We start from the raw sequence: 14,178 nt of genomic DNA on the forward strand, positions 1-14,178 counted from the left end.
AGAATAACCAGGCGGCCCGGTGCGGATCAATGTAATGGCCTCACGTTCAAATTGGAAAGGAAACAAGCGGGAGAGAGGGATAAAAAAAAATGAATGGACTCCCATTGATACAATTAACAGGGCATCTCGGCCGGCCGAGGAGAGGGGCGCCGTTCAGCGGATCGGTGGCGATTTCGATAATGCGTCACGATTCAAAATACAGCAGACCTCGTGCCGCTCTCATTTCCTGAGTAGGAAGACGGCACGGGCGGCACAGAGCCAGGGGTCAAGGACCTGCGTGTGTCAGAGGCACTTTACATGATGAGGAAACCTTCCAGAGCTCATTACCTAGACAAGCAAGGAGGATTCTGGGAGTCTTAATTAATTTACCCTGAAAATCAGGAGCGAGCAGCTACCCACTCACAACAGCTGCTAAAGAATACCAGGTACACCGAACATACATGCAAGCCAAACAAGCCACATACAAGCCAAAACAAAACAACTTATAAGCTAAAACAAAGCTTGGATGATAAACCAAAATAAGAAAACCATTTTTTTTGCTGAGCATCAATGCATAATTGCAATAAAATTGTGCCATTTATCGATGATTATTTTAGCCTGGTTCCCGAGTTTCTCCATTTTATGTGCGAGAGAAAAACCGTGCTGCTTTTGAAAAGTGTGTTTACGTTTCTGTCGAGACCAACAAGCGCACATCGGTGATTGCGCCCTGGCCAGAGCAATCAAGACTTCTCGGCGTAAGAAATAATGTCACTTTGGTTATAATGGGCACAATTCGAGCAGAAAGAGTGGGACAACAGGCAGGGCCTCGAGGGGAGCGGGCCTCGCAGGGACTGATTGAGACACGGATTTGGCGGGCTCTCGCTGGGCCTGGTTCTGATGGTCCCAGATTGAAGGGCCTGTCATTTAAGAGCCTGCTGTGCGCGGTACAGAATGAGCCTCCTATTCGTTCTGCCAGCTTGCAGACAGACACTCTTAATAGCTAAATCAGCGCGTTGGTGAGTACGACTCATTTGTCCAAAAACGCCCTGTGATTAACTAATCAGCTTCGCTCCACAAAAAAAGAGAAAAGCAAACACAAAGCGTACAGAGATTCATTGACATTTCCTCTCAAAAGGTAGTATGTCAGCAGAGTGCAGTGTCTGTGCTGGGGGGGTAAACTCTGGGGACCGACCTGTGATGATCAGGCACTCGTTGTGGTCCATGGCCTCGGTGAAGAGACGCGAGACGATGAGCTCGGGGTTGATTATGAAGCGGATCTCTTCCTGGACCAGCCCCGACCCCGTGACCCCACCTCCCACCATCCTGTTTGCGAAGTCCACCTGCAGACAGATGCAAATTAGCGGGCTAGCGGTTAGCGGAGTAAAGTTAGCGGGGCTGAGAATGCGACTGTGTAAAACCGGGTACAAGAAGCAGGCTTTAATAACTTCACTGCGCTGACCTGGTCCACCATGACAGCTGTACACACACGACTATTCCCATCTACTCTTCAACATACCATATCATTTTACTTTTACCACATGCTTTTTTAATAACGATACTTAATCCACTTAAGCATTCATTTTTATAACAAAAAGCACTTTGAATGCTTAAGAAAAGCACTTACTGGTTATTAAAGGTAATAAAAAAAGGGAATAAAAACAAATGACTGATTGAGAGGCAGGCAAACACATTTAAGCAAAACAAGGCAGATGAATTCAAATGCCCCCTGCACTCTCTCGGTCACCTTCATATTGGTATTCAGAGCCCGGAACACAAACACGGATGAGGGAGGTCAAGTGGGGTCTTCACGTTTGCCTGAAATGACAGCACCTGGCGCAGGCACTGGGCTCTGACTGGAGTGATGGGCAGTGGAGAGGTGTGTGCCCCCCCTACACCCCCACGCCCACCACAAACTCTCCAGGGGAGTGGCACCCCGGAGCAGACAGACACCTGCTGCCATCACCGCTAACAAGCTAGCTCCAAGTGTGCAGGGTTCACCATAAATACCGTAGTGTTCGTTTAAATGCAAGACCTCTTCTCCCCAAGATATTAAATCACGTAACCACTCTTTTTACTCCATATGCTGTGTTCTGATACACTACACAATACTGCAATGAATACATGTGCGACTGGACAGACGCATTGTTTTCATTTTGTGTCAATGAACAAAATGAACAAGGAGCACAAAACAAGCTCCAAATTAGGGTTCATTGTCTTGCAGGCTCTTACTTTACCACAAATGCCACTCTGTCATCATGAAACTTAAAGACATTAAGAACAAGCACTCACAAATGTAAAAAGGTCTCCAGACAAACACCACAGAGGGTAAAGTGTGCTCTACACGCTGTTCGGAGCGAAATAAAACGGTGCGGAATCTCTAATGCGCTGTTTTTCGGCCTGTCAGTTTTGGCTCATTGGCCTGCGGCCTCCTCCGAACTGTGAAAATATGGCTGCGAGTGGCAGTCTGCCAGCTGATCTGGCCGAACTGGTCACTCATCTGAGGGACAGCCGGGTCTGTTCTCCAGGCCGCTGACAGCCCGTCAGCCCGGCCCCGCCACGCCAGAGCGTCCATCAATCCAGCGCCCGAGGGGCGCCCCCGGCCGCTCGTGCGCACCCGTCAGCTGTCAGCCGCCCGTAACCGCGGGCAACAAAAGGTGAAAGGGAGAGGGGCCAGCCCTGACAGACAGAGCGCCGCAAGGCCCACCCCATCAGAACCCCCCCCCCCCACCTACCAACCCCCCCCGAACTCCGAACTCCCCAATTGCAGAACAGTCTTTCGCCGACGTTTCACCGGCTTTCTCTCCAGGCGTCCTGTTTGTAGCTGCACGAGGCTGTCTACCAAAACAAAGACCCCGGTAAACCCCAATATATAGAGAAAAAAAAAAAGAGAAAGAGATTGAGATTGAGATCTCCTTACACCATAGAGTGTAAGTGCAGACATCTCATTTTAACCCTGTTGAATCTAGCAGGGTTCAGGACGGTTCAGTGAAATCCCAGTAGAATTCAGGGGAATAGATATTTCATCACCGTTCCAGTGAACTAAGAATGAACTCAAATCAACCACAAATCTAAATCAATAATTGGAACAGAAATGCATTTCAAGGAGTGGAGTAATCTCAAGAGTAATTTATCTCAGTACTTAAAAGCAATCGGTTCTTAAAAACACATTGGTAATTCTTAAAATTATTCACATTTTCTAAAAAGCAAGTGCAGTTGCATGCATGCTTCCAATGAAATTGTGCTGTTAAGATATAAAGCCAAAAACTCTGTGCAGTGCGTGCATCTCTGTGTGTTACACGGTGGTAGTGTGGTTGTATTTGGAGTATGGGATTAAACATTAAAATGCATACAGCGAATTCCACAGAAAAAAAACACAGGTATAATTTAATTGAGTGGAAAACTGCTACGGGTGACCACAACCAATGCGATATTGTTTGTTATGAGCAGATGTTTGCTGTTTCTGCAGTTTGTGCAGGCTAAAGGCTTTCAGCTTAATCAATATTATTGGAAGGAATACCAGTCCTGGAGAGCTGCTGCTTTGTGTTTTCACTTTCAGCAATGAATTTAGACTTGGAAACCAAGAAACTAGGAGTTAACTGAGTAATCAACTGTGATAATCAATTAATCAATCAATTACGGGCTAAGCAACAAAAATGCCTGCATTATTTGGGTTTTTCAGAGAGCAGATCAGACCTTAAACAGTGGGGCGTTTCTCACCTGCAGCATACCGGTGCCATTGTCCTCAATGGTACCTTCACACGTGATGTGCAGTCTGGAGAACTGAACCTTAGAACTGAAACATGAACATAGACACATCTCGTTCTTCACACAAATTTAGATTTCCCAAATGGTTTACAATATTAACATGAAACATTTTTTATTAACATTAAAAAGTGTGATTTCCATATGGTGGAAGGTGCAGCACAGTGGGTTTTTCATCATTAAACAGCTGACAACAGGCACTTCTATCAGCATATCCACAAATATACGTGATGTACTGTAAAGGATTTATTTCACAACTAAATCACTTTGACTTGTGGCAAAGAGAACTTTACTGTAGGTAAAAACACACTTCAGCATATTCAGGCAGTGGAATCTAAATGAACAAGAATGGGCACTTTTGACCAGCCATTTCCTTAACATTTTCAGTTTCAGAACATTCTAATCACATATTTGTGATCTTACACCTAAAACGGTTAAAGGGTAAATCTAACTAAAGTCGTCCGTTAGTGTCATAAGAATTTGTAACAAACCCCAAGAAAAACTTGGAGTTAAAAGCCCAACTCAAACAGAACATCTCTGGACTTTACAGAAAAATGTAGGTCTTTCAGAATTTGGGGCTAAAAACAATAAATTGGTTGTTACTTGGATGGTTAAGAGATGCTTGTGCAAAATCCTAAATTGCTTGTATTAAGTCAGTCTCGTGCCCCTCTAGTGACTTAATACAGTCATTTAATGAAGATAAATAAATAAATGAATAATTCAATAAAAATACCTTTCCCATTTTGGAAAGCTGGTCAGACATTGTCTGGTGAATGTAACAAGGCCAGTAGGTCCTGGGGGAGGAGAATTATAAATACACGATTACATTCGGAATAAATTCAACCTGAGCAAAAATAATTTGTGTCTGAAACTTACTTTTCTCCGTAACTCTTTTAAAATAGCACAACAGTGTTTTCAGCTTTTCGATCTTCCTTGGAGAAGATCCTTCAAACAACCTGAAGGAGTAAAATGAAAGATTCCCCCGGTCAGACAAATCATTTGGACGTACTTTATGTACAGCATAAACTACACCATTACATCTCAACTCTTTTCAAAAATAACACACACCTGTCAGGAAGAAATGTATTCTACACAAAGCTTTTAGTGATACCAATAAAAAAAGGAAATAACAGGCAGAAGTTTGTTATGGCTAAAAGCTCTGCGGTACCTCAAATTGCCCTCTGTTTTACCCTGCACCCCAAAACATAAAATAAAAAATAAATAACACCGAAGTGTATAAAAAGGCAATGACAGTCTTGAGCACAGTAGACGAACCCAGCCCTCAACTTTATAGACACGCGAGTTCAGTCAGGCTTGCAGTTCCATTTGAATTAGCCCCTCTCCACCAGAGCCTCCCATTTATTCAACGCTCTCTTATATAAAAAGCCCTTCATCGGAACGACAATGTAGTTGCCCGGGGCCTTCCATCACGATGTCGTGCTCGTGTGCCACTTCAGAGCTCACACAAAGAGAGCGGGGGGAAAACCAGGGACTCTTCCCCTTGAGGGACACTAACAAGCTACAGGTCCCTTTTAACGAAGGAGCACCTCCGGAGGAGCAGTCCTGGCCCCCGTTTTCCGCCACGGAGAGGGCCGGGGAAAGTGAAGTGGAGCTATTTATAAAGCCACCTTCATTCAGGCCATCGCTGTCTTCCAGCTAATCGGCCAATTCTATTCAGTCCCTGCTCGCATGCCATTATACTCCAGGAAAATGTTCACGGAAAGAAATACAAAAATGTAGTCTGATGCACTAAAAGCCCTTCAGGAGAAAAAAAAAAAAAAAAAAGCTAATTTATTAAAGTCTACCCCCCCCCCACCCCTCCATTCCTAGGCAGTAGAACCAATCTTTCGTCATGTACCCCAGAAGGCAACCTGTCTTGGGCTTAGAGATCACCCTTAGGAAGAAAATGAGCTTTAAGTAAGAGAAAACATAGCTGCCTTTTGGGACTAAATAAATAATTAATGTTTTAATAACAACATTCCATCAGACATAACAGGAGGGGTTATTAACCCTTCGCGGGCTCATCTTAAACCAAAGCTATTTCACATGCCTTAAAGAATAAAATTCACAACAACACCATGGTCCACTGTGTATGCTCAGCAATGTGACAAAAACAGTCCATTATCCTACATCTTATAAACTGCAGTTAATCCTTGAGTATGTATTTTTATGCATAAAATTGAATTATATAGCAAGATTAAAAGACTATTCAGGACTTAATCAATTGTTCACAAAGTTTTAATAATCAAAAGAGGACCTGAAAAAAAAATATATATATATATTTTTTTTATTATTATATTTTTTCTTATATTTAAATTGCCTTACATGTGTTCCGAGAACGAAGCTGAATTATTTAGACCAGAACTGCACTGATGCGTGATGTCTTCTAAACAGCGGTGGGCAGCTATGTCACCTCACTAAAGACAGAGCCAGGGAGTGTGGCCAGGACTGCACTCAAGGGAATGGGCCAATATTAGATTTGTGCAGAAGCCAAGCTGATCTCTGAATGGATAGACTCATTCAATTAAGCTTTGCATAACAATTCAGGATGCATATATCGCCAGTCAATATCAGTACGCATATATCTTCTGAACATCCCATTCACTGCTAAAATAAGCTACATTTCATTGCTAATTCTGCCAGGAAACCTCCGGGGTAAAGGACCACTGTAGTTCCCTGCAGTCCGTCTGTGTCCCTGCAGTCCGTCTGTGTCCTCCAATTGTCAGAACCCACCATCTAAATCAATGCTAATTGCCTTCGTCCATCCATTTTGTTAATCACAATCTGATGCTGGTAGAGATGATCGCTAAATGCGATGACCGTTCTTCAGTGGCCTTTGTTCCCTTAAAGAAATCGAGAAGACGCCTCAGAGGAGCTAGTGTATTACACCAATCACACGAAGTGTTTGTTTGACTCACACAAAAATGACTCCAATATCTCTCCTTACTTTTCAAGGGCCTGTGTTGGAACACATCAAAAAAAAAAAGATCATCCTTGTGCCCGTCCTAACCTGACAATATCTGCGCAACCTTATTTAAAGGAATCACATTTATAGTAGTTTTTAGTGACCTCCCTTTAAAGGTTTTTTTCTTTAATGCTAGTGCATGTGCAATATTTATTTATACTTAAACACAGTGTTCTCATAAATAATGACTCCGCTATAAATGTACTACACCAAATAAAATAGGCAAGTCAAGGTGGCACATTCATGGAATAATATATATATTTTTAAACTGAGGCACCAGCTTCCTGGTACAATCCTTCAGCTAAGCGGTGTAACCACAGTACCAGCAGACCGAGCATACGCCCCAGTACGCACATTACTGCATTTAGCAAAAGGGCTTCATCTAGCCTTTTCATGTTGCACTCATATCTTTACCTTAATGATGTAACTACATCATATCTCTAGTAATAATGGCTCAGTTCTAGTTTATGACTTGCCAAAACTTTACTGACTTCGCCAATGCTTACTGTGTGAACTAGACTTGATGTGCATAGCTACATATAACTGATATTTTATGAAAGTATACACATTTAGAATTGTACCTTATCTGACCTGTGTTATGTTGTTGTTTCAGCGACCTTCGGTATGCAGTGGATAAAAGCACCTGCCAAATGAATGTAATGTAATGTAATGGATGCAGCAGTGGTGAATTTCAGTGGTGAATTTGCATTAGGCCAACAAGTGAAGTGTCTCTAATGCCAGCTGGTTCTTCACAGTGGGTCTGTTTAACCCATGGGAATGGCTTGAACAGCAGGGTCATCAGCAGGTCAAGGTTTGTGTCAAATGGCTCATAGCATTAAAATTAATGCTTGAGGAAGACAATCAAAAATCCTCTTAAAGGCAACACTCATCAACGTGACTGCATTTTTCAAACCAGGTGCCACTTTAAATCGCGCAACTGAAGCATGGTTCTCAAGAAAACACATTAGATTCAAGACAATTGAGCAAATTCTGGATGCGAACGTGCAGTCGTGGGCAAGAGGAGGGAATATTTATACCATGGGGAAGAATTTATTATTTGTGCTTTAACCTTTCCCCGACTAGGTAAAGTGGAGGATGATTTAGGATAGGCAGTAATTCATGACTTGACAGCGGTGGATGTTGGTTTCATGAAATCCCATCTGTGGCTGCTGCCCAGTTCATCTTCTGACTGCTTTGACAAAGGTCTGCAATGGACGACTATATTGCATTTGTAAAGAAAGCAGAAAGCTACTTGCAGCAGAGTAATTCTCTGTACACCTGAATGCTTGGACCACACACAGGAATGCTTATGGAAAAACGAAGTATTTACATATGCAAAGAACTGAATACAAAAGATAGTGATGCCATCAACACCACTGTCTGTCAATTAACACTGAAAATAGAATTTCAAAATACATTAATTGTGCTCAATATACTTTCAACAACCAATAAATTCCTACTTTTCCTTCCAACCTAGTTAACCGATGCGCCACCTTCTGACTAAGATGAGCCTTGGAAGCTGTGCTCAGAGAGCACACGTCTAATGAGTTGTAATGGCTGACGACCCTGCTGGGTCAAAATGGGGGACACTGTGCTGCAATTACAAAATCAAATCAGCTAGAAGGGTCTTAGAAATGCAAGGGATTTGAATGCAACAGCCACAGTGTTCAATATTGCATCTGTGGAGTGTTGCAGAGATATATACACACGTATGAACTTTCTTTCTTTCTCTCGTCAAATATGAAACTGGCCTCAATAGTTCTTTTTCATACTGTTTTTAGGGAATTCACTTATTGTGTTTCAGGCAGGTCAACAGAGAAGCCCAAATTTATTTTCTCATGATGACAAACAATCAATCAATCAAGGATGGTGGACAGTGAATGCAAGGGATTGCGCAGGCAGAAAACACAACAGGGGGTTATCAAGTGGCCCAGTGTGGAAGATTTCATCAGGACGCCTCTCTCTTTGGAAAAGTGGAGTCTGTAATGATGACCAACGAGTCAGGGCTTTGGGGAAACATCTCCACCAAAGGACCATTCTCAAACGTGATCAGCTGCAAGTGCCAAACAAGAAAAATAAATGTGATGCAGTCTCTGAGAGGGGCTTCAGCATTTGAGGGACCCGCTCAGCTACGACAGAGCCTAGGGACAAAAACTAACAGAGCACAACTCCTTTGTGCCAAGAAATCTCCATGATCTCATTTATGGAAATAGAAGAAAATGTTTTCTATACAGCAGTGCCCCCTTATGGAAATATACCTTTTCAGATCTGAATATTCAAAGCTGGGAAGAAACATGCATTTTAGCCATCCTACATAAGCACTCAGTGATCTGAGCCAGCCTGTGTTACAGCTTGATATGCACAAATGATAAAATGCACTGAATGGCGGGTAAAAGCCATATATTCAAAAGTGGCAAAAGTACTATGAAAACATAATCAGAAACACAATTGAAAAATAGCTCTGAATTCATTAATAATTGCACCACATAGTGAAAATTGCCTACATATCAAAAGAAAAAAATGAATATAGGAATTACAATTTCTGACTACAATGTGGACCAAGAAATGGTTCCGGAAAACTCCCTATACACTGAAACCTTTGTCGCACATACAATTTGTAAGATTAGAGACAAAACATGGGTGGAAGAGCTGCCTGTTTTCCTGCGGCCATGTTAAAGCATAGAGCAGGCTGAGTGTAGTGTGTTTGGCTGAAGAAAGTGGTTATGGGAACTGCAGCTGAGGGGTCACACAGAGAAACCAGCCTTTTAACCCTGTACAAAGCACTAATCACACAGGTCACTGTGGCAAAACCCCTGGACCACATGGCAGCAGAGTTTGTGGCTGTTGGCTTTCATCTCTGAGGTACCGTGTGCGACACACACATTCAGTAACCTGGCGAGCGCCTCTGAGACTGATCTAAAACTATACATTATTTTGTTACCTCTGAAATGTATACAAGCCAATCTTCATCATCATAAAATGTGATTGGCAAGGAAATTGGAAAACAAAAAGGAAACTGAAAATGTCTAAAAAAGCAACCAAGGCTGTACAAGTACTTGTAGGAGCTGGATTAATTTACATAACATATACACCCACCCCCCCAAGCCACCCACCCCACCCCAGCACTTCCCCTCAAGCCTCAACACCACATCCAGTTACAAACCCGCACCCAAAATCCTTTAAGAAGGAGAGTGTGCTGAAGCGTGCCCTTGACAGTACCTGCAGAAATTGATTTCTGGGTAGTTTCCGTACTCGGACTTCCTGGAGTTGCGCCGGGGGAAGGTGCAGAAGAAGGCATTGGCCAGCAGGCAGGCGATTTGTTCCTGTGACATCGTAATGGAGTGATTCATCTTCAGCTTAAGCAGAGGTATCGGCTGAAAAAGCACAGGGTAAAAAAAAAACAAAAAGAAAACACAGAGAGGGCCCAGATAATTAGTTTAGCAATTTACCAAACAAGGAGGCTAAATTGCATTTAGTAAATTACTAGGCCTAATTTAGGTCCACTCGCGGATTCTTAAATCAGCCAGCGCCATTATCGTCAAGGGTCATCCGTCTCTGCCCACTGTGCCCAAGGACCTTGATTTAGGCATTTGAGATTACTAATCCATACCAAAGTTTAAATAAAAACAAAACAGTCATTAGCTGAACCCAATTTACAGCTTTGCCAGGGAACAGACTGCAAAAGATTGTTATTTTCTGTTATAGGCATTGCTAAATCACTTCATATTAGCACACATTACCTATGTGAAACGCAAAACAATAACACTGAATTTAACGCCCATCAAACACAATACAGCAGCTGTCATTTACTACAAACTCCCAAGTTACCCACTATATAAACTGTACAAAGTCTGTGGGGCCTTTTTTCTCCCTGCTGCACATTCAAGAATACCAAACTTTACAAATACCGAACCAATTCTTGGATTAAAAACATGAGGAATACTATATTAATGAGTCACATCTGAATTTCTTTCCATCACTAAAGCAAGGCACCAGGATACAAATGAGCTTTTTCAGCAGGCCAACGGCACTGGCCGTTTCCACGCATAAATCAGCGGGGCGCCGCACGGTTTGATGAGGCCCGGGGAGGGAGTGGACCTGGAGCCGGGATTCAGATGCAGCGCATCATTAATCTCTGTACCAGCACTTCACAAACAGGCAATAGATTCCAATACGCCCTGGAGATGAGAGGTGGCATTTCTATTGATCTTAGGAGTAGCCGTTCAATTTCTGTCTTATTATGCCACGAGTTAGTCCGGTTCAGAGGCTAAAAATCTCCTTATCCTCTGGTGCCTCGGCACTCCTTCAATTCAGCACTGGACAGCTGAGCCTCCGGTCACACACTGCTCATAAAATGGCTTGCGGATGCAGAAGATCCTGCTCATGCATGCCTTCTTGGGGGCGACGTGGCTCAGGCGTTAAGCGCAGTCGTCTGGCAGTCGGAGGGTTGCCAGTTCGATCCCCCGCCCGGGCTGTGTCGAAGTGTCCCGGAGCAAGACACCTAACCCCCAAATGCTCCTGATGAGCTGATCGCGCCTTGCATGGCAGCCAATCGCCGTCAAATATCGCACTCAAATATCCATACTGCAACTAAATGGTGGCATTTTGGGACCGTATTTGTCTATTTTCATTTTTTTGCAACTAAAGAAATTACTTTTTCTTTCATTGTTCGCCCCCCCCCCCAACTAGGGAGGGATTCCCTGCACATTTTGGTTCCTCTACTCACTACAGTTCATCAGTTCACAACAGGATAAAGCAACTTTCTAAACTTCACTTTCGCGTGTGGTGTAGGCCTTCCCGTCTTGCGACTGCATGAATTTCTGAACGGACTAATAAATTCATGAATCAATCAATCAGTGCGCAAGTTTTGAAAATGAGCAGCACTCCTCATTTGATAGCCTATTAGCATATCATGAATTAAATCACAATGTATTTAGCTCTATGATGTGGAATTAGCCTATTTAATAGTATTATGGGTACCATCTGTAATCAAGATAATCCACACAATGTCAAAGAAACAATGATGCTAAACAGAAGTTAAATAAGCTAAAAATAAAACCACTACAAGAAAATAACATGCTAGTAGCCTATAATAATTAAAAAGAGATAAAAAATTGCCATTCTTTTCTAACTATCTAACCCATCTCAAATTGACTGGTTTGATGGTGAAAGTTTGATTCAGGATTTAGGCCAGGCATTCTCAAGAAGTTAAATTCAGGTCACCAAAGATTCCAGTTTACTTTTTGAGTTTATGTTTCAACCTGACTCATTATCCAATTACCCTGAGTGTTAATTAGCGTTTCACACACACATTCCTAACCCCGACTTCAGCAGGTAAACAACACTACAGTATTCATGATTCAGATCAGGGGAATCCAGGATGCATTAAGCGTGAACATTTTTCTGTCGCCAACATTCGTCTTTGAGAAGGTTTGCTAAATGAGCTGCAGGAGAAACGCGGCACCATTTCCAGCACAAACAACTGTTTAACCAGCTGGCCAAAGCCTACTGGTGCCCCTCCCTGGGGAAAGACAACTCAGAACCACAGAGGTGTAGAGCAGCTGAGAGAGGACGCGTGGGCTCGGCTGAGCAATCCCCATTCCCCCTAATGAGCCCGTTCCTCATACAGATGCGCATAGTTCCCCATTATCAGCTGGCCATCATTTGAAAATGACAGGAGGACCATAAAGCTCTAATAGGAAACGCTGACCCTGGCCCCCTTGACCGGGCACCTTGACCCTGCATCACCCCGGTCAGGCCTGGGCGTCCCCGGGGACCACTTCGCCCTGCGTCGTGTCAGACTCGCCGGTGACTGGGAGTTGGCTTACCTGGGTACACAGCTTGGTTACACTCCGCGCTAATTCAGCCAAGGACGGCAGAAGGGACCGAAACAGATACTCGATGCGGGAAGGATCCTGAGAGAGAGAGAGAGAGGGGGGGGGGGGGGAGAGAGAGGAGAGAAGGAACAAGAGGCAGACATGCTTAGGATGGTTTGTTTCCCCGAGCTCAGCAGTGACAGTGCTGACAGGCTGTTGTGCTGCCATTGATTAGCAGATGTCGCCCAGGCGTGATGGCACACAGGAACAGTACGGCGAGCACCGGGCCCACCTGATTAGGCACAGGCTGTTAGGACTGGCAGGGCGCGCGTGTTGATGCATCCCTCAACGCGCGGAACAATTAGCTGCTTCCGACTAATTGCGCTGATGCGGTTCGCTCCAGATTCAAAGGCCAATTTGCCAAATGGCACCAGGCAGGACAAAAGGTATCCCGAGGACAAGGAAATCTAAATAAACTCCTCTGTGCAGCAAAATAGCTGGTAAAAATCAAAACAACATTGGCAGGCACTGCAACTACTACAAGTCCCATTTTGGACAGGCACAATCAACATTGGCACCAGCATGGATGGGCAATTCTCAAAATGAATTAATGCAATTACCGTGACAGGTGTGCCAGGAATCCTTCATGTTCACTGGACACATGCTTGTTCCAGAAAAATTGCTCCAAATGAGTAAGCACTAATATTACCTTCACTTCATCTGGAGATGCAAATGTATTATCCTGTCAATACTTGCATTCACTTCTCCAGTAACACACAGCAATTAGTCTGAAGAGGCAATTAAAGCCCAGGCAGTAGAGGCCCATTGCTGATGATCTACAGTCAATTAATATGAAGGGAAATTCCTAAAAGGTGCCCAAAGGAGGTGGAGGAGGTGGATTTTCAGCCATGTTTTCACACAATTAAGCAGCAGGAAAGGGGAACTCGACATATTCAGTTCTGCCAACAGTCAACCCCCCACCCGTAGACACCTCAAGTCAAGCAGCTGTACCCAAGTAGGGTTGTATTGTACTGAGAATGGGAGACCTAGTGCTTAAGGTACGTGATTGGGATCCGCAAGGTCTGCGGTTCGAATCCCGGTGTAGCCACAATAAGATCCGCATAGCCGTTGGGCCCTTGAGCAAGGCCCTTAACCCTGCATTGTTCCAGGGGACGATTGTCTCCTGCTTAGTCTAATCAACTGTACGTCGCTCTGGATAAGAGTGTCTGGCAAGACCAGGAGGCAGACCCCATGACCAAAGTCAATTCCAATACTCTGGCACAGTCCTGGGGCACTGCTCTGGAGAAGGTGTCATCCTTTAGATTTGACCGAGGTCCTGACTCACTATGGTGATAAAAGCTCCGGTGACACTTTTTGAAGGAGCAGAGGTGTTAACCACAGGGTCCAGGTTTGGTTATGGCCTATAACCAAATCATCCTCCTATATCCTCCCACTTCTCAGTTGACCCACCCAATTAAAAAAGTAAGACATCGTTTAAATGCAGTGTTATAAAAACATATCACTTTTGTTCCGAAATGGATCACATTATCTGGGTCAGCTGTGGTTCTTCTACAATGAAACACCACTCCAGTATAATACACATTCCGTATGAAAACCCGTTCTCTATGGTGGAAATTATGTTCGCATTTTGAACAT

General features: G+C 43.7%; 1 protein-coding gene across 4 annotated transcripts in view; it reads right to left on the reverse strand.

Annotated features, from left to right (window-relative positions):
• Positions 1-14,178, reverse strand: part of LOC133121725 (poly(ADP-ribose) glycohydrolase-like) — a 52,401-nt gene that overhangs the window by 20,329 nt on the left and 17,894 nt on the right. For all 4 annotated transcript variants that reach the window (XM_061231138.1, XM_061231137.1, XM_061231139.1 and 1 more), the window contains 6 exons: positions 12,535-12,621; positions 9,926-10,080; positions 4,618-4,697; positions 4,475-4,535; positions 3,697-3,772; positions 1,172-1,319 (listed from right to left, as the gene is read on the reverse strand). In XM_061231138.1, coding sequence (XP_061087122.1) covers positions 1,172-1,319; positions 3,697-3,772; positions 4,475-4,535; positions 4,618-4,697; positions 9,926-10,080; positions 12,535-12,621 — 607 coding nt within the window. The remainder of the gene's footprint in view (positions 1-1,171; positions 1,320-3,696; positions 3,773-4,474; positions 4,536-4,617; positions 4,698-9,925; positions 10,081-12,534; positions 12,622-14,178) is intronic.

Source organism: Conger conger, chromosome 2, assembly GCF_963514075.1.
Source record: "Conger conger chromosome 2, fConCon1.1, whole genome shotgun sequence".
NCBI classification, from domain to species: domain Eukaryota; kingdom Metazoa; phylum Chordata; class Actinopteri; order Anguilliformes; family Congridae; genus Conger; species Conger conger.